Source organism: Dermochelys coriacea, chromosome 9 (genome assembly GCF_009764565.3).
Source record: "Dermochelys coriacea isolate rDerCor1 chromosome 9, rDerCor1.pri.v4, whole genome shotgun sequence".
Lineage (NCBI taxonomy): Eukaryota > Metazoa > Chordata > Testudines > Dermochelyidae > Dermochelys > Dermochelys coriacea.
The window spans coordinates 66,161,163-66,179,842 of record NC_050076.1 but is presented as its reverse complement, the minus strand read 5'-3'; the positions used below and the strand labels follow the sequence as shown (position 1 = coordinate 66,179,842).

Below are 18,680 nucleotides of genomic sequence, written 5' to 3'. Positions count from 1 at the left end.
GGGCCATGAATGCTCACAAAATTGGTGTTGGGGTGCGGGAGAGGGTGCAGTCTCTGGGGTGGGGCTGGGGATGAGGAGTTTGGGGTGTAGAAGGGTGCTCTGGACTGGGACCAAGGGGTTCGGAGGGCAGGAAGGGGATCAGAGCTGGGGCAGGGGTGTGAGAAGGGGTGCAGGTTCCAGCTGGAGGTGCAGGCTCTGGGGTGGGGCTGGGGATGAAAGGTTTGGGGTGTAGAAGGGTGCTCCAGGTTGGGATTGAGGGATTTGGAGAGCGGGAGGGGGATCAGGGCAAGGGGTTGTGGCGTGGGGAGAGGCTCGGGGGTGACTCCTGGAAGCAGTGGCATGTCCCTTCTCCGGCTCCTATGTGGAGGCGCGGCCAGGCGACTCTACACGCTGCCCCATCTGCAGGCATCCCCCTGCAGCTCCCATTGGAGTGCATAGGAACTGGAGCGGGGCCATGCCGAGGCTTCTGGGAGCTGCGAGGAATAGCCCCCACCCTGCACCACCGCCGAAGCACTGGAGTGGGGCCAAGCCACGTGGTGCAGCCCCGATCCAGCACCCCGGCCGGAGCACCAAAGCAGGGCCGAGCTGCTGGTCCAGTCCATCCCTTGACTAAGGTTATCTTTTCTGTGTTACTCTCTTACCCTGCCCTTGTCCTCAGTTATCCACTCTATGTCCACAAAGGGCCAGCTTCCTCCCTGCTCTAACCCCATGAATTCAGTGGAGTTATACCAGGGAGAACTAGACCCAATGAGCCATTAGGATAATTGCTCACAAGATGGCTGTGATGACCATTTCAAGTCAGAGACCGCAGTCCCATAGCTTGGAGGGGAGAATATCTCCTCGGTGCAGGCTAACTTTGTTTTTCTTCCTCATCAGAAAAGTGACCCTCCTTGTCATGGGCCTGGACAATACAGGGAAAACCTCCCTCATAATGGAGATACAGAGAGGTGAGGAGCCAGCTGTCTCCAGTTACTGCTGGAGTCTGGGGATATGTCTATGCTTTTGTCAGAGGCGAGAGCGGATGTGTCGACATATCCGAGCTAGCTTTGATCTAGCTAGCTCCAATAACAGCAGCACTGAAGCCACGAGCAGCAGCGTGGACTAGCAACTTGAGTACATAACCAGGGTCTCAGGCAGGGCTGCACAGCCCAGGCTGCCACTTGCAGTACCTCAGCTTTGCTGCTGTGTCTACCTGTGCTGCAGTCACACCTGTGATTGCAGTGTAGGCATACCCTGAGTCTCAGCTGAGCTGACATGATGCCAGAGGCAAAGAGTTTATTGTTCTTTGCAAATAACTTCAAATCTCCCCGTCACTGAGGGGATAAATCTTTCTGTGCTTCCAATTATTCCCCTCCATCCTCTGCAGGAGGCAGCATTGTAATAATCCTGTGAGGTCAAAATTGGATCCTAATTGTGTCTTTATGCTCTGGTAGGTGGGTTTGCCTTTCTCACGTCTATTTGGTAACTTTATGTAACTGACATTGTTTGTCCGAGTCCAGCCTAGGGAATGTAGACTTGGACAGTCTATATCACTCACTCTCTGTGGGACTTGAGGACCAAGCCACTGCTGAGCACCAGAGATCTGAATTCACTGCATCAGGCTGTTACACAGGATGCAGGCATACAGCATGATGCATCTAGATTTGCAGAGTGTCTGGAATACAGTGGCCCCTTCCACAGAACTGGGATTTAGACAGCCAGGTGCAACAGAAATGTAGTACTGGGTAGCCACTCAGTTAAACTTAGGGGATCAGATCGCCAGTGGGAAATATGGCTGGGATATCAACAGGCCTCAATCCCTGGGATTCCTGGCAAGCCATTTGACTACTCTAAAACAATCAACAGAGTCATGATTGCTTTAAGAAATATACTGCTAGGATTAACCTAACCTGCCATTGCACAATAGGACATGGGGTGGGGCTATTCCCCTCTCCCCCTAGGCCAAACCTGCCAGGATTTAGGATAGATCTATGAACATGGGTGTCACAGAGCAAGGAGTTTGTGCTGCAGTGGCCTAAAGTCATGATGCTGACCAAGACCCACTTAATCACCTACTTTAAGGCAGGAATTGGATCTGAAACAGCCACAGCCTACAGTGAACGCAGTCCTAGGATTAACCTACCTACGGTATTTATCTGGCCCCCATCACTGTGCTATCTAAGCACCTTCCAATCTGTAATGCAGTTACCCTCTCAGTACTCCTGGGAGGGAGGGCTGTCCTATTATCCCCATTTTACTGGTGGGGAATGGAGGCAGAGAGGGACTAAATGACTCACCTGGGTCACACTAGCCATCTGTGGCAAAGTAAGGAATTGAACCTGGGTCTCCTAAGTCCCAGGCTAGCACCCTAACCACTGGACCACTCTGCTAGCTAAGGTCCTGCAATAACCCCCTGGAGCTGTCCATAGGGAATGTAATCCTGGCGTTTCCCAGAATTGCCAGGGTATCCCCTTAAATGAGAACAGGAATGTATCTGAAGGGGGTTAATGCTAATACAGGGGATCCTTGCTATAAACCATAGCTGGGAACAAGGAATAATAACATTCAGTGGGGGCTGCATGTGTGTTACTGTGGGTGCTGTTCTCTCTGCAGTGCTCTCATGTGAGGTGCTCCCCACAACGAAGCCTAACCAGACAGAACTCAGAGTGGACCAGTTTGAAGTCTCCCTTGTCGACCTATCCGGGGGGCAGAGGTTGCGGGGCATATGGCGTAATCACTACGGTGACACTCATGGGATTATCTTTGTTCTGGACTCCAGCGATGTGCTGCGGATGGAAGAGGCCAGGAAGACCTTGGGCCGTGTTCTGGCTCACCCTAGGATTTCAGGGAAGCCCCTGTTACTGTAAGGCTGCCTTTCCCTTGCATTGAAATGTTCCTTGGCCATTCCAGTAAATGGGGTTGCTGCACATCTAGGCAGGAACCTCAAAGGCAATATTTGGGGATCCCAGTGCTGAAACAGCATGGGTGAGGGGAATCCAGGATCGGAACGAATGAGGAAGCTGAATTAAGAGAGGATTGTCCCTTTGGATTAGGGCTGGTGGGGTGATTAGAAAGAAGCACAGTGCAGGTGAGACTAGCACGGAGTAAAAGTAGGATAGTTCTGCAGACCGCACTTCTCTTGTATCCTCTGCAGGGAGAGCTGCGGGTGCCTTAGTGATGATCATTAGATATGTTGCACAGAGATGTGCCTGGCATGTTGCAGGTGCATAAAGGAGAAGGTCCTTGCTCCATGGAGCTGTCAATCTAAACTGGGTGAAGAGAGAGTAGAGTAGAGGGGAGAGAGTTCTTGGGTTCCCACACAGAGCAGATAGTCCATCTGCTTAGTCTTGTTGGTTGCCATTGGGTCTCGTTAAGGTGTCTGAGTTTTTAACGTGACTCAGCAGTTACTGAAGCATGATGGGTTATCTTCGGGAATAAGACAGGTGCAGCTTATCTGGGAGACTCTGCCAAACACTGAGGTGATGGGATGCTCCCCATAGGGCTCTCTGTGCTCCGAGTTTTAACTGGGCCTGACTGACATGATGCAGAAAGAAAAGCCCAGCCACACGGTTCTGTTCACATCAGTTTAAAACGGTGGCTTAGTGTGGCTTTGTGTTCCCTCAGCTTAGCACATCCTGAACCACTCTGGAAATGGTGGTGGCAACATGTGAACTAATAGGCCCTTGTCACTGAGCCCCTCAGTCCCAACTCATAGTATCTCCACCAGTCCTTTGCGTTCCACTCGCATGGTGTCTGCACTGCCAGGATGGATGGGACAAGGCAGTTAGTCTGTGAAGCAGGGGGCTGTGGCAGAGCAGGACAGTGGGTTATAGGGAAAGTGTGAGGGCCCAGGCTCAGGGCTGGGACCAGTGCTCAGGTGGAGGGACAAGTCCTGATCCCACTGAGGTGAATGTCATTTTTGCCATTAACTCAAACTCAGGAGCAGGCCTGGGGTGAAGTGAATGTTAGGGATGAACAAAGCCTACCCCAAACCACGGTTCTTCATTCGGAACCGTGAGCCAGTTGGGGGTTCTCCTGTCCATGTGACAGAGGCTGTGGATTCCATCTCTCTGCTTCAGCGGTCCCAAACTTTCACATGGTCCCCTCCACTCTAGAGATGATAAGCTTGTGTAACTAAAACCTGACCCTGCCAGGCTTCTAGGGAAACTTTTTGGGGCTTTTGTCAGACTCTGCCAAACTCAAAGTGAAGCTTCTTGCTGCCTCAGATTTGTCTGAGTTTCTGTGGCTGAGTTTGGTGGGTTTGTTTGATCCCATCCCAGAGCTCGGGACAGATGGTCACAGAGTGGTGGTCTGGGCAGAACCAGGCCCTTGCAAGCTCCCACAAGCTCATACATAAATCTCGCTGGCTGTCTTTGGAATTTGCCATGTTGCCTTTGAATAAACCTCAAACTGCAGGGTTACCAAATCATGCCAACTACCCTGGACAAGCTCCCCACAGCACTAGCCTCGCTCCACCTCCCCATAGGAGTGAGGCTGAAGAAGGACAACATTGAGCTACTGTAGGAGCTCTGCTGGCCAGTGACGTCTTATTCTTCTTTCTCTTTCTTCCCTTCTCATTACTCCCAGGCTGGCCAATAAACAGGACAAGGTTGATGCCCTCCTCCCATGTGAGCTGATCGAATGCCTGTCCCTGGAGAAGCTTGTGAACGAAAACAAGTCACTGTGCCGCATCGTAAGTGGGAGAACAGCTTGTCCAGCTTGATGTAGTTGGCATCATTCTCACCAGTCTCATAAGAACATAAGAATGGCCATACTGGGTCAGACCAAAGGTCCATCCAGCCCAGTATCATATCTACCAACAGGGGCCAATGCCAGGTGCCCTGAGGGAGTGAACCTAACAGGTAATGATCTAGTGATCTCTCTCCTGCCATCCATCTCCACCCTCCTACAAACAAAGGCTAGGGACACGATTCCTTACCCATCCTGGCTAATAGCCATTAATGGATTTAACTGTCATGAATTTATCCAGTTCTCTTTGAAACCCTGTTATAGTCCTAGCCTTCACAACCTCCTCAGGCAAGGAGTTCCACAGGTTGACTTTGCACTGAGTGAGGAAGAACTTCCTTTTACTTGTTTTAAACCTGCTACCCATTAATTTCATTTGGTGGCCCCTAGTTCTTATATTATGGGAACAAGTAAATAACTTTTCCTTATTCACTTTCTCCTCACCACTCATGATTTTATATACCTCTATCATATCCCCCCTTAGTCTCCTCTTTTCCAAGCTGAAAAGCCCTAGACTCTTTAATCTCTCCTCATACGGGACCCGTTCCAAACCCCTAATCATTTTAGCTGCCCTTTTCTGAATCTTTTCTAATGCCAGTATATCTTTTTTGAGATGAGGGGACCACATCTGTATGCAGTATTCAAGATGTGGGCGTACCATGGATTTATATAAGGGCAATAAGAGATTCTCCCTCTTATTCTCTATCCCTTTTTTGTTGATGATTCCTAACATCTCGTTTGCTTTTTTGATTGCCGCTGCACAGTGCGTGGATGTCTTCAGAGGACTATCCACGATGACTCCAAGATCCTTCTCCTGATTAGTTGTAGCTAAATTAGCCCCCATTATATTGTATGTATAATTGAGGTTATTTTTTCCAATGTGCATTACTTTCCATTTATCCACATTAAACTTCATTTACCATTTTGTTGTCCAGTCACTTAGTTTTGTGGGATCTTTTTGAAGTTCTTCAGTCTGCTTTGGTCTTAACTATCTTGAGCAGCTTAGTATCATCTGCAAACTTTGCCACCTCGCTGTTTAGCCCTTTCTCTAGATCATTTATGAATAAGTTGAATAGGATTGGTCCTAGGACTGACCGTTGGGGAACACCACTAGTTACCCCTCTCCATTCTGAAAATTTACCATTTATTCCTATCCTTTGTTCCCTGTCTTTTAACCAGTTCTCAATCCATGAAAGGCTCTTCCCTCTTATCCCATAAAAACTTAATTTACATAAGAGCCTTTGGTGAGGGACCTTGTCAAAAGCTTTCTGGAAATCTAAGTAAACTATGTCCACTGGATCCCCCTTGTCCACATGTTTGTTGATCCTCTCAAAGAACTCTAATAGATTAGTAAGACATGATCTCCCTTTACAGAAACCATGTTGACTTTTGGGCAACAATTTATGTTCTTCTATGTGTCTGACAATTTTATTCTTTACTATTGTTTCAACTAATTTACCCAGTACTGACGTTGGACTTACCGGTCTGTAATTTCCAGGATCACCTCTAGAGCCCTTCTTAAATATTGGCGTTATATTAGCTATCTTCCAGTCATTGGGTACAGTAGGTGATTTAAAGGACAGGTTATAAACCATAGCTAATAGTTCCGCAATTTCACATTTGCGTTCTTTCAGAACTCTTGGGTGAATGCCATCTGGTCCCGGTGCTTTGTTACTGTTAAGTTTCAGAGTAGCAGCTGTGTTAGTCTGTATCCACAAAAAGAAAAGGAGTACTTGTGGCACCTTAGAAACTAATAAATTTATTTGAGCATAAGCTTTCGTGAGCTACAGCTCACTTCATTGGATGCATGCAGTGGAAAATACAGTGGGGAGATTTTATATACACAGAGAACATGAAACAATGGATGTTACCATACACACTGTAATGAGAGTGATCAGGTAAGGTGAACTATTATCAGTAGGAGAGGGGAAAAAAAACCTTTTGTAGTGATGATCAATTCCTCAGATTTGTCACCTACAAAAGACGGCTCAGGTTTGGGAATCTCCCTTACATCCTCAGCCGTGAAGACTGGAAGCCGTGAAGCCATCTCATTCATCTTCATACGTATACAGGAATCGTGGCTCCAGGGAACGCATTAAGCTGTGGGTCTTTTGCCATCAACGTCAAAGGGAATTATATAGAGGGGAGAAAACATGGGCATGTGGAACATGCAGACCAGCACTGTCAAAAATGCCCAGTGATTTTTTTGGGGTGGCTCATTTTCTGGGAGCCCAACTTGAGACACCTTGGGCCTGAGCACCTGTAGCTCCCCCTGACTTGCACCCCCATAGTAAGGGGGCATAAGCTGGGCTCCTGCCACACAAAATCAGTGGCCACTTTTGAAAATTTTGGCCATAGTATCTTTGGAGAGACCCTTCATGCACAGCCTTATGCTGAGTAGGGGGAGTGATGGGACCAGCTCCCAGGGCATCTGGGAGTGCCAGGGGAGGAAGATGCGTGGCCCCATGAGTACCTCTGCATCCGTCCCAGCAGTCAGGAACTGGGCTGTGAATATGGGAGATACACAAGCAAAGGTTCCCTGGGAATTATAAACATTTCTCCTCATTTTATGCCACCACCTCAGCATTGGTGAGGAAATTAAAGGACGTTATTTATTCGGTATCTAGTGTTTCATCACCAGTATTTAACAGGCTGAGAAGCATTTGGCCTATGGAAGGGGGTGTACTCACCATCTGTAGCATCCCCTTGTGTCAAGGCACAATGCTGTAAGGGGTTCTCATCCCCGGTGCCTCCTGCTGGATGCTTGCCTCTCGCCAGGTCTTGCGTGGCTCAGCTCTCCAGCCAAGTCAAAGTCCAAACCCTCCAGGGGCAACAAAAAGGTCCAAACAAAAGTCCTAACAAATCCAAAGTAGTAATTCCTCGGTCCCTCTCGGGCCAAACTAACATCTACCTTCTCTCCAACAGGATTCCCCATGCAGCCTCTCTTCCCCCGGGACTCTGGCAGGTTACCTCTGGGGTCTCCAAGTTACAAGCCCTGTCCCGGGACTCCTCTCACAGGGGTCAAACCAACCAGCTCCCCAAGAGTTTCTTCTAAACATTGTAGGCCCTAACTCAGGGCTTCGCCCAAGAGAGAGCCTGCTCTGCTCCCTGGGGGTTTCTTCTCTCTCCTTATTCCCTTCCCACGAGCCAGTGTTTACATATAGACTCTCTGGTCGGGAGGCCTAGGCCAGCTCTTTTCCCAGAGCCTAATGACAGGAACTCCACCACTGTCTCCCTTCTCCAGGGCTCCTGATGGTTCTCTTGCAGCTGTCACTGTCAACTGTTCAGGGCTCGCCCCCATCCAGGGCTGCTCTACCTCCTGTGGGCTCCTCCCAGCCAGCTGCAGCACCTTGCTTGTAAGCACTTCTTTTTCTCTCCTTTCCTTCTTGGAACTTTTCCTTTATGCTATTCTAGCTCAGCTGCTCCATTGCTGATTAGCTAAAGGGGCAGCACCTGCCTGCTCTCAGGTGTGTCCACAGGGTCGTTGTGAGCCAATTAGGCCCTAATTCTCCTGAAAGGGCACTGGGCCCATGACAGCCTAATAAAAATAAGGCCCAAATACTAATCCACACCACTCAGGCTGTCTTGAAGCTAGCGGACCGCTCAGTGTGAGGTTAAGATTAGGATTCCTCTGGGTGGAAGGGGAATGTCCTATACAGGCAGGTGTCTGTCACCAGTGCCCTCTACTGGACCCGTTCAAGTGTGTGACCATGTTATCAGCTAGTGACCGGAGGTCCTTGGAGGATATAAACACTGCTACAGCTGAGATTGTCCTTTGGTTTACTTGGTGGTGGCCTGTGGCAATTTTGGAGCAGGATTCCCCATGCTGCCTGTGAGTGGCTTAGCATGCTGGGATGCTGTCAGTCTCTCTGCACTTCTAGATCTTATGTGGGACAGGGGAAACTTCTCCATGTGCTTTGCAACCAGGTCGCTATTTCCTGCTAGCCCTCTCCTAACCAGGCCATCTCACGTCAAAGGACTCGGTGTGTTTCCCCCAACTTGCCGATCAGATGATTCTGTCTCAGATGCAGAAATCTACAGTATGGCCCCAGGTCTGCAACCTGATGGCCAGACAGTAGAGCTGACTTAATCCTTAGCCTCATTGGGCAAACAGATGTGTGTCCTGCATGTTTCTGCTAACCTTGATCTGCGACTCTTGTGAGTCGCAGTGCCAGTGAGCCATACAGGGACTTCCCCCTGTTGCAATAGTAGAAGCCGGATGGCTGGCCTTCTCTCTGCGGTGAGCTGCTCTCTGCAGTTGTTCAGGTACCTTTCCTCCTCCCTGCTTTGCTGTCAAGCTGCTGCTGCAGGTGCTGATTTGGGCTTTCTTTGCCCACAGGAGCCATCTTCAGCAATCAAAAGTCTCCATAAAAGCCAGTCCCGGACCATCCTGCAGGGACTCCGCTGGCTCCTGCACACCATTGCCATCAACTACAGTGTCCTGAGTGCCCGGATGCAAAAAGACAGCCCTGACCAGCCAGCCCCCGGAGAGCAAGAGGCTCCCAGGAGAGCAGCACGGACCCGCAGCCAAACACGGAGGGAGAGGTTTGCTCTATGGAGAGTTAACGTTCTGGGCCATGTCCTGCCCTTGGTCTGACATCAGTGTATTTCCACTGTGGATCTGAGTGCAGACAGCCAGCCTACAAGAGGGGGATTCATTCTTCAAAGCCAAAGGCTGCCCCCCACCCCCTGAACTAGCACATTTCTCACTCTTCTCCTCTCCCTTACACCAGTGTAAGTCCGGAGTAACTCCAGCGAAGCCCAAGGAGTTACACCAGTGAAAATGGGAGCAGAATCAGGCTCCAGGACAACACTGCACTACAACGAAAAGTGCTAAACAGAGCTCTGTAATTATGGCACTGCCCCCATCCAAGAGGGTCCTCATGATACGCAGTAACTAATGCCATTCCTAGTGACACTGGAGTTGCTGTGAACTTCCTCACGCACCTCCCAGCAGAGATGATGGGGGACGGAGAGCTCAGTGGTTTGAGCATTGGCCTGCTAAATCCAGGGTTGTGAGTTCAATCCTTGGGGGGCCATTTAGGGATCTGGAGCAAAAAATGGGGATTGGTCCTGCTTTGAACAGGGGGTTGGACTAGATGACCTCCTTAGGTCCCTTCCAAACCTGATACTCTATGATTCTCCCTCTCCCAGCAGGGGCTGCGCCAGCATCTCCCCTGGTGCCTCAAGAGCTGAGCCTATGTGTGCAAACCCATGGGGGGAGAGGTGGCTATATTCAAAACTGGGAGCATGAGAGAGATGGCCATTTTAGCTGGCATGGTGACAATGCGGTGGGTGAAGTGCTTCCCTGGGACCAGATTGGGGGAGAGAACTTCGGGCAGGGCCCCCCTTCAACTAAACTACATGGGGCCTCTTGTAAAGCCCTCAGGGAACAAGAGTTGGTGTATGAGGTGTGGCTGCTGCAGGTCCATGAGTGGGGGAAGTGATGGATGCCTGCTGGGATCTGACAGAAGCACCCTCGGGCATATAGGGAGCTCTTGGTCATGTACTCAGCAGAGGCCTGGGACTGGCTTCATGGAATGGCTGGCTGGAGAGGATGCTACAGAATGTTAAGGGCCTCCATTAGCATCTGGGAACCTGAGCCTCTGAGCTCCTCAACAGGGCAAGAGCCTGGGGACAGGATTTCGCTTGAGGTTTGCAGTTGAGAGGCATTCACGCGCTGGTGTCTGAATTCCTGCTGTCTGGTGGTGTGCCCTTCCTTGCCACAGCTGGGCAGCAGGGGACATTGCAGCTAAGGGCTGTGGGAAGAAAAATACCGCGGGGGACGGGGGGTGAATTTGTTAATTTGTCTGTGCTTCCCTGTCGCTAGGGAGTTGCTGGCCAGAAGGGAGAGTTCCCAGGAAGGAAGCACCAAGATAGGGGAGTACAAACTACTACAGCCCATCCAGAACATCCTCCCACAGGTAACCAGCCCCTCCACTCATTCCTCACCCCTTAATATTGCTGTTCCTGTGACTATCCCCACCAAACAGGGACTGACCTCTGGTAATGGACTTCTCCCACCTCTTCCCTGCACAGAAAGAGGAAGGCCCAAGGGTACACAAGAGAAAGAAAAAGAAAGTGAAGGTGAAGAGGAAAGGGTTGGTGCAGTGTGGGAACATGGCTGATGAAGAGGAAGGGAAAACTTGGGGAGGAGAGAACAGAGCAAGTGCTGCCGTTGGGCTCCTCCACAGCAACAGAGTTGGCCAGGAGAAACCACTCCCCCAGCGGACAATTCCTCTCCCGGCAGGTAACAATATTAGTAGGCGTCAGACTGAAAGAAGGCTCTAGCAGGGGTGCTGGAACAATTCGTATAGTGGGGGGTGCTGAGAGCCATTGAACCAAACTGTAGACCTACAGATAATGGAAACCCCTTCAAGTTGGGAATTGGAACAGCACGTATTGCACATGTAAACACTAACTGTGTGAAAAGTTTAGCTGGAACCCAACACCCACCTCAGGTCAGGGTGGGTCCCATTTATAACCAACCTGCAGACAATCAGGGTAGGTCCATCCAGGGTGTTCCCATCACATGGGGCCCTCTGAATTTCACCTAGCATGTTATTTTCAGATGGTGGGTCATGATGGTGACCTGATTCCTGCCCTCTCCTGGGGTTTGTGACCTTCTCTACTAAGCCTGTCCCCCAGATCCTGCAATGGTATCAAGAAGCACCTGTTTCCCATTCCCTCACCATGGAATTGAGAAATCCTTGTGCTGCAGCCACTAATATAAAATGGGTGGTAACAGATCCCTATAAGGTTTTAGTGCCATAGCAAAGGAACTTACTCAGGTTTTGTGGAACTTGAACCTCCGAGTCAACCTGTATTGGGTGCCTTGGTGTAGGCCACCTGCCAATGAACCTGTCACTGTCTGGTCCATGTGACACAAACTCTACAGAGTTGCTTCTTCTCTAGTGAGTATGTAGTTACCCCCTGAATGCCACATGCTAAGCATAAAAACATAGGAACGGCCATAGAATAATAGACTATTAGGGTTGGAAGAGACCTCAGGAGGTCATCTAGTGCAATCCCCTGCTTAAAGCAGGACCAACACCAACTAAATCTTCCCAGCCAGGGCTTTGTCAAGCCGGGCCTTAAAAACCTCTAAGGATGGAGATTCCACCACCTCCCTAGGTAACCCATTCCAGTGCTTCACCACCCTCCTAATGAAATAGTGTTTCCTAATATCCAACCTAGACCTCCCGCCACTGCAACTTGAGACCATTGCTTCTTGTTCTGTCATCTGCCACCACTGAGAACAGCCTAGATCCATCCTCTTTGGAATCCCCCTTCAGGTAATTGAAGGCTGCTATCAAATCCCCCCCTCACTCTTCTCTTCTGCAGACTAAATAACCCCAGTTCCCTCAGCCTCTCCTTGTAAATCATGTGCCCCAGCCCCCAATCATTTTTTTGCCCTCCGCTGGACTCTCTCCAATTTGTCCACATCCCTTGTGTAGTGGGGGGACCAAAACTGGACACAATGCTCCAGGTGTGGCCTCACCAGTGCCGAATAGAGGGGAATAATCACTTCCCTCAATCTGCTGGCAATGCTCCTACTAATACAGGGCAATATGCCGTTGGCCTTCTTGGTAACAAGGGTACGCTGCTGACTCATATCCAGCTTCTCGTCCACTGTAATCCCCAGGTCCTTTTCTGCAGAACTGCTGCTTAGCCGGTCGGTCCCCAGCCTGTAGCGGTACATGGGATTCTTCCTTCCTAAGTACAGGACTCTGCACTTGTCCTTGATGAACCTCATCAGATTTCTTTTGGCCCAATCCTCCAATTTGTCTAGGTCACTCTGGACCCTATCCCTAACCCCCAGCATATCTACCCCCCCCCAGCCATGTGTCATCTGCAAACTTGCTGAGGGTGCAATTAATCCCATCATTCAGATCATTAATAAAGAGGTTGAACAAAACTGATCAGACCAATGGTCCAGCTATCCCAGTATCCTGTCGTCCGACAGCCGCCAATGCCAGATGCTTTAGAGCGAGTGAACAGAACAGGGCAATTTTATTGAGTGATCCATCCACTGTCATCCAGTCTGTTTCTAGAAGTCTGGGATTTAGGGACACCCATAGCATGGGGTTGTGTCCCTGACCATCTTGGCTAATAGCTATTGATGGCCCTATCCTCCATGAACTTATCTAATTCATTTTTTGAATCCAGTTATACTTTTGGCTTTCACAACATCCCCTAGCAATGAGTGCCACAGGTTGACTGTACATTATGCAAAGAAAGACTTCCTTTTGTTTGTTTTAAACCTGCTGTCTGTTCATTTTATTTGGTGATTCCTAGTGCTTGTGTTATGTGAAGGGGTAAATAACACTTCCTTGTGCACTTTCTCCACCAGTCATGATTTTATAGACCTCTATAACATCTCCCCCTTAGTTGTCTCTTTTCCAAGCTGAACAGTCCAAGTTTTTTTTTTAAACCTCTCCTCATAGGGAAGCTGTTCCATATCCTTAATCGTTTTTGTTGCCCTTCTCTGTACCTTTTCCAATTCTAATATCTTTTTTTAGATGGGACAACCAGAACTAACATGCACACTTTGAATATTGCATGATCATGGAGTTTTACAGTGGCATTATGATATTTTCTGTCTTATTATTTATCCCTTTCCTAATGGTTCCTAACATTGTTACCTTTTTTGACTGCCTCTTCGCATTTGAGCAGATGGTTTCAGAAAACTATCCATGATGACTCCATGATCTCTTTCTTGACTGGTAACAGCTAACTTAGACCCCATCATTTTGTATGTATCATTGGTGTTACATTTTTCAAGGTGCATTACTTTGCATTTAGCAGCATTGAGTGTCTGCCATTTTCTTTTGCAGTCACGCAGTTTTGTGAGATCCCTTTGTAACTCTTTGCAGTCTCCTTTTATAATAATCTATAATTTTTTATCTGTAATAATTTTGTGTCATCTGCAAACTTTGCCACCTCACTATTTATTCCTTTTTCCAGGTCATTTATGAATGTTGTACAGCATTGGTTCTCGTACAGATCCATGGGGGATCCTTCTGTTTATCTCTCCACTGTGAAAACTGCTTACTCCTACCCTTTGTTTCCTATTTTTCATCCGTTACTGATCCATGACAGGGCATTTCCAGTTATCCCATAACTGCTTACTTTGCTCCTTTGCTTTGCCTTTGGTGAGGGACCTTATCAAAGGCTTTCTGAAAGTCCAAGTTCAAGCATGATCAGGGGTTAGCAGATTTCCTGAGCCACAGGACATTTTACAGCATGGTTAGACATGCTGCTACAGGGTCATGTGAGTGCCACTTCTCTGGAAGGTCATAGAAAACTTGATCTGTTCTTAAAAATAGTTACCTGAACCATCCAATTCCATATGCACTGCACAGTTTGCTTGTAGATCCACCCCACAAATGTCTTTTTGGTTAAGAGCATTTAAAAAACACAAGCCTGAAACCAATAGCCCCTGCTTTGTATTACAGGACATTTCCCTCTGGTGTGTTACTAACCCTTGAAGATAGGGAGTGGTAATAGAAATAAAGCTGGTAATAAAAATATAAGTTAGTTTAACAGAAAACTTTGGTGCCTTAATAAATCAACTCTCTCTGTAACTGGACACAGAAATGTCAGGTACTGCAGATTTAAACAGTGAGTTCTGAAATGTAGATAGTTTAGAGCACCTAACTGAAGTTTAGCAGCATGGGGCAGAGAGGATGAGAGTGGGGAAAGGAAGGGAAGACTTTGCAGAACATCTTTGCCATCCTTGGCAGGTGTTGCTATGAGAATGAGGAGGAAAATACTGATGTTCTCAGAAAGCTGTTGGGCAAAGTTTTCCCAGCTAGTGTAATGACCACAAAAAATCCTTGTCCCAGTGTTTAAATCTAACTAATTTCATTTAATCCAGGGCAGAGCACAAAGAAGAAAAAGAAGAAAATTAAAAATAAAATCAAGTCCCAGGAGTCCTCATTGGAGCCACAGAACGAAGGCATCTCGGGTACCTTTGGTCAGTATTTCCCAGGTGAAGTGTGTATGCAGGAGGGGATGCTGTACATCTGCTGTCCTTGTTCCTGCAAAGAGTGGGAAGGGTTCGATTTGCTATCATCTGTGTTTCTTGGATCAGGAAAGCTTGTGAAATGTTATGGCCCGTATTGCGTCAAGTTACTGGTGGATTTCAAGCTGACCATGGGGAAGTATCTTCCCCCAACTTGCTGCTGACCTGAGGAATGGTTGGGAATGGTATGTTTAGTTAGCAAGAAGTTGTGAGCAGCATCGGCTTGATTTGTTTTGCAGCACAGCTTATAGCCTGGGAAGGTCCCTGATTGACCAGTGATGGTTATCTGGGTGGGTATTGGAAATCAAGGTTTAAAAGGGATAGCCAGATGTGCCCAGAGTACATATGTATGTATTGAGTACATACAATGGTTCAAGGCAACTCTGAAACTGTGACATACCATCGTATAATCCAGACTAGTGAGTCGCTGTGTCATCCCTGTCTTGTAACCTGGGGTGCCTTGCTCCTGTAGCTTCCAACCTGGACTGCTCACAACCAGCCACCAGCAGGCAGGCCACTTCCAGATGTGATTGTGTAACTGCTGCCTGCCAGTCACATCCTGGCTCTCACAGCCTGGTTATACTACAGGATGACCCCAACACACTCCCAGTCTTGGACTTTCCCCCAGAAATGTACATCTTGTACTGCCCAGCCCTCTCTGGGACAGTCCACAAATATTAAGTTCATTATCCTTTTAAGGAAATAATATACAGCAGCGTATCATGATAAATGAAGTTACCTAGACACTTTAAACACACTGGATTGGATGAAACAATAAAACAAGTTTATAAGCTACAAAGGGAGATTTGAAGTGAATATAAGTAATGAGGCATAAAAGTCAGAAATAGATACAAGAAAGATAAAATGCTTACTAGTGCCTAATTTAACAAACTGTGTTAGGTTCTAGCAAAATTTCTCACCACATGCTTCCAGCAAGATTACTGACCAAACTCTTCAGGTCAGGAGCCACCCCCCAGAGTCCAATGCCTGTTTTCTTCTGTCTTCTGAGGTGCAGAGAATGTGATGGGCATGGAGAAAGGGGGTCCCTTGTGGGTGTTTGCTCCTCATTCTATAATTTCAGTCCCCCTCTTGAAAAACATTTCCAGCTAAGAACCAGGAAATAGTCTATGTAAAAGGATGTTCCCTGCTGGGGTTTTTTCCCACCTGTTGGAGATTTTCTTTGTTTTCCCTTCCTGCTTGATGACCCTGTTTACTACTTAAATGCAAATTAAGGCAAGCACACATTCCTTTGTTTAGGACAGACCTGTTTACTGACTTCTGCTTGGGCAGGGCTGTGGGGTTTGGAACAGGGAAATCTTGTAACTTCATAATACAGTGTTGCCACACGTATGTTATCAGGACAATACTGACCAGTGAATTATGAGTTTTCAAATGATGCCTTACAAGGCATACCTTGTACATAGATTATTACAATTATGTGTCGGGTGTGAATACAGTGGTGTGTTCCATCACAGATGCCCTCTATTCCTAGGGGTGAAGTCTGATTTGAGGGCTTGAGAGTGAGGCTGAAAAGGAAAGGGGATGGGGACAGCCTGTCCAGAAAGGAGGGGAATACTTCAGACCTTTAGCTGGGACTGCTGTCCTGGGATTGTCAGACATCAAAGTTCATTTGATTTTTTCCAAAGTCGTATCTCAAAAGTCTGCACTGGGTGAGTGACTCTACTCTTTCAGAGAACTTCTCCCCAAGAGAAGGCAAGTGTCTTGTTTTGATGGTGGTGGCTGGTGAATGATATAGATGGTTTTTGCATACATTAGCTGAAGTGGATTGTTAATGCTGTTTGGCTTTTCCACATGAGGGATGGCAGAATATCTTTAAGGTTATTAGACCGGGTTTTGGAGGTTATTTTGGCTTAGATGGCAGTTTTTGCTTAGATGAACAGAGAGCCCCTTTAGTCATCTTCTCGCTGGACTTAAAACTACTCTTTCTTTAGAGTTAGCTTATGTGTGATTGAGCGGTGGCAGCGAGCCAAGCAGGAAGCTACCCCAGCCACTGATGCAGAATGAACTCCTTTTCTAAATCATCCTGCTACACTTGCTGGAAAGAGGAGGAGTTGCTGCTGCTCCTCTTTATTTGAAGAGGGCTGGAAAAAGGAGCGGATAGGGAGTTATGAATTAAGGGTAAGCTCCATTGTCTGGGAAACAAGCAAGGTCTGTGCTCAGCATTATCATTATGGGGGTTCTCATGCTGTCATAGGGCCTGATCCAAAGCTTATCAACGTCAGTTGGGAGCCTTTCCATTGACTACATAGATTGTAAGGCCAGAAGGGATCATTGTGATCATTTAGTCTGTCTTCCTGCATAACACAGGCCAGAGAACCTCACCCCATAACTTCAGCATCAAGCCGAGAACTTCTGACCTAATGGGCTTTGAATTAGGCCCATAATATACTGCCCAGGAAAAGGAGTCCTGCACGCTGGTAATCAGTTTTGCCCCAAGAGGTTGGTTGGTTCTAATTGTCTTGCTCAGCAGCAGGATTTAAAATCTTTCCTTTGTTATTAATGATGGGTCTTTATTTTCTCTCAGACTTGTATCGAAGGGCAATGCTGGCTCTGAAAATGAGGCAAGAGTGGAGGAAGCAGCCTTCTGCTGTCACTCCCTGAAGAAAAGCTCCATATTGTTGACCGCAAAAACGTGGTCTCCACCAGGCATGAGGAGGTGATGGCAGATTGTTCTGTGCTGTTACTGCTGTTGGTGTTAGGTTCTATGTTCCCCTCTACCAGTGCAATGTATCTGTGCTCCCATTCAGAACCTCCCAAGTCCCAAAGGATAAGTGTCCACGAGCATGTGCAGTCAATATCAGCTCCAGCAGTGAGATTGTCTAACCTAATGGAAACTCTGCTTGAGAGACAAGATTCTCAGGGCTCATGGGCTACAAAGGTGGAGTCTCAAGCATGAGTCTTCAAAATGTAAAGACCAATTTCCTTATCCTAGGGACTGTGGGAATGTTTGGGATTCACACATGTAAGCTGAAGTGTCACACGTGTAGCGAGTTCTGCCAGCAAACTGGATGTAAACATCGGAATAAAATGAAATGGAACATTTCTACACCTGACTGGCTCTCTGTGTCTTTTCTTAATGTTCTCTCTCAAAGTGTCTTACCCTGTAAGACACTTGGGGGTGGGATGTGGGGAACCAGACCAAGTCCCCTCATCCAGTAGGCCAGGGAAGAGGGCTGTGCATGATGCAATCTGTCGACCCGGAAGAGGGCAGCTGGTGTCCATACAAGCTTTTCCTCACAGGACGGGCTGAGTTGGATAATCATTCAGTCTACATCTACAAACTGAAAGATGATTTTTTTTTTTTCAGTGACAAGATCAGGAAGGGATTTTTGGATCCCCTGTGAGGGGGCCTCACTGAGTGTTCAACCATGCCAACTGAGGCTTTGTTTCTGGAGTCCTCTCCCACAGGGACCAGGTGGTGTAGGATAAGTAAAGCTGTGTGTCATCTGCATATTGCTGGCACTTGAGTCCACGTTGTCTGATCAGTTCACCTAGTGGGGTGCCTGTCAATGCTGAGTAGGACTGGAGAGAGGATGGATTTTTGTGGAATCCACAAGTGAAGGGTCTGTTGGCAGAGGTGCACTTTACTCTGAGTCATCCCACAGAAATGAATGGGACTAGTCATGGAGTAATGCATTGCTCAACGTGAGCAAGAGTTGCCGAATCTGGCCCACAGTGTTTCCATGGATAAAATGGCTTGGCTAGATGGGATCATAATCCTGTCTAGCAAATCCAGCCCCTGTGCACTGCAGCTTCCGATGTGTGTATCATCACACATCTTTTATCTGTTGTCTCCTTATGCATCCTGTGAAATACTATTGCACATAAGAAAAGCATGTATGATGGGGGGGGGAAGGATATCTCAGTGGTTTGAGCATTGGCCTGCTAAACCCAGGGTTGTGAGTTC

The 18,680-nt window shown here is 47.8% G+C and overlaps 1 protein-coding gene across 15 annotated transcripts in view; it reads left to right on the top strand.

Annotated features, from left to right (window-relative positions):
• The window catches only part of ARL13A (ADP ribosylation factor like GTPase 13A), a 45,510-nt gene extending 27,691 nt beyond the window's left edge, over positions 1-17,819 (top strand). For 11 of the 15 annotated variants that reach the window (XM_043492188.1, XM_043492187.1, XM_043492197.1 and 8 more), the window contains 8 exons: positions 877-947; positions 2,593-2,842; positions 4,567-4,672; positions 9,065-9,270; positions 10,556-10,649; positions 10,765-10,975; positions 14,606-14,704; positions 17,298-17,819. In XM_043492188.1, coding sequence (XP_043348123.1) covers positions 877-947; positions 2,593-2,842; positions 4,567-4,672; positions 9,065-9,270; positions 10,556-10,649; positions 10,765-10,975; positions 14,606-14,704; positions 17,298-17,374 — 1,114 coding nt within the window. In that variant the 3' untranslated portion in view covers positions 17,375-17,819. Of the gene's footprint in view, positions 1-876; positions 948-2,592; positions 2,843-4,566; positions 4,673-9,064; positions 9,271-10,555; positions 10,650-10,764; positions 10,976-14,601; positions 14,705-17,297 lie in introns of all 15 variants that reach the window. The other 4 variants (XM_043492194.1, XM_043492199.1, XM_043492200.1 and 1 more) reach the window with 2 other exon arrangements.
• The last annotated feature ends 861 nt before the right edge of the window (positions 17,820-18,680 follow it).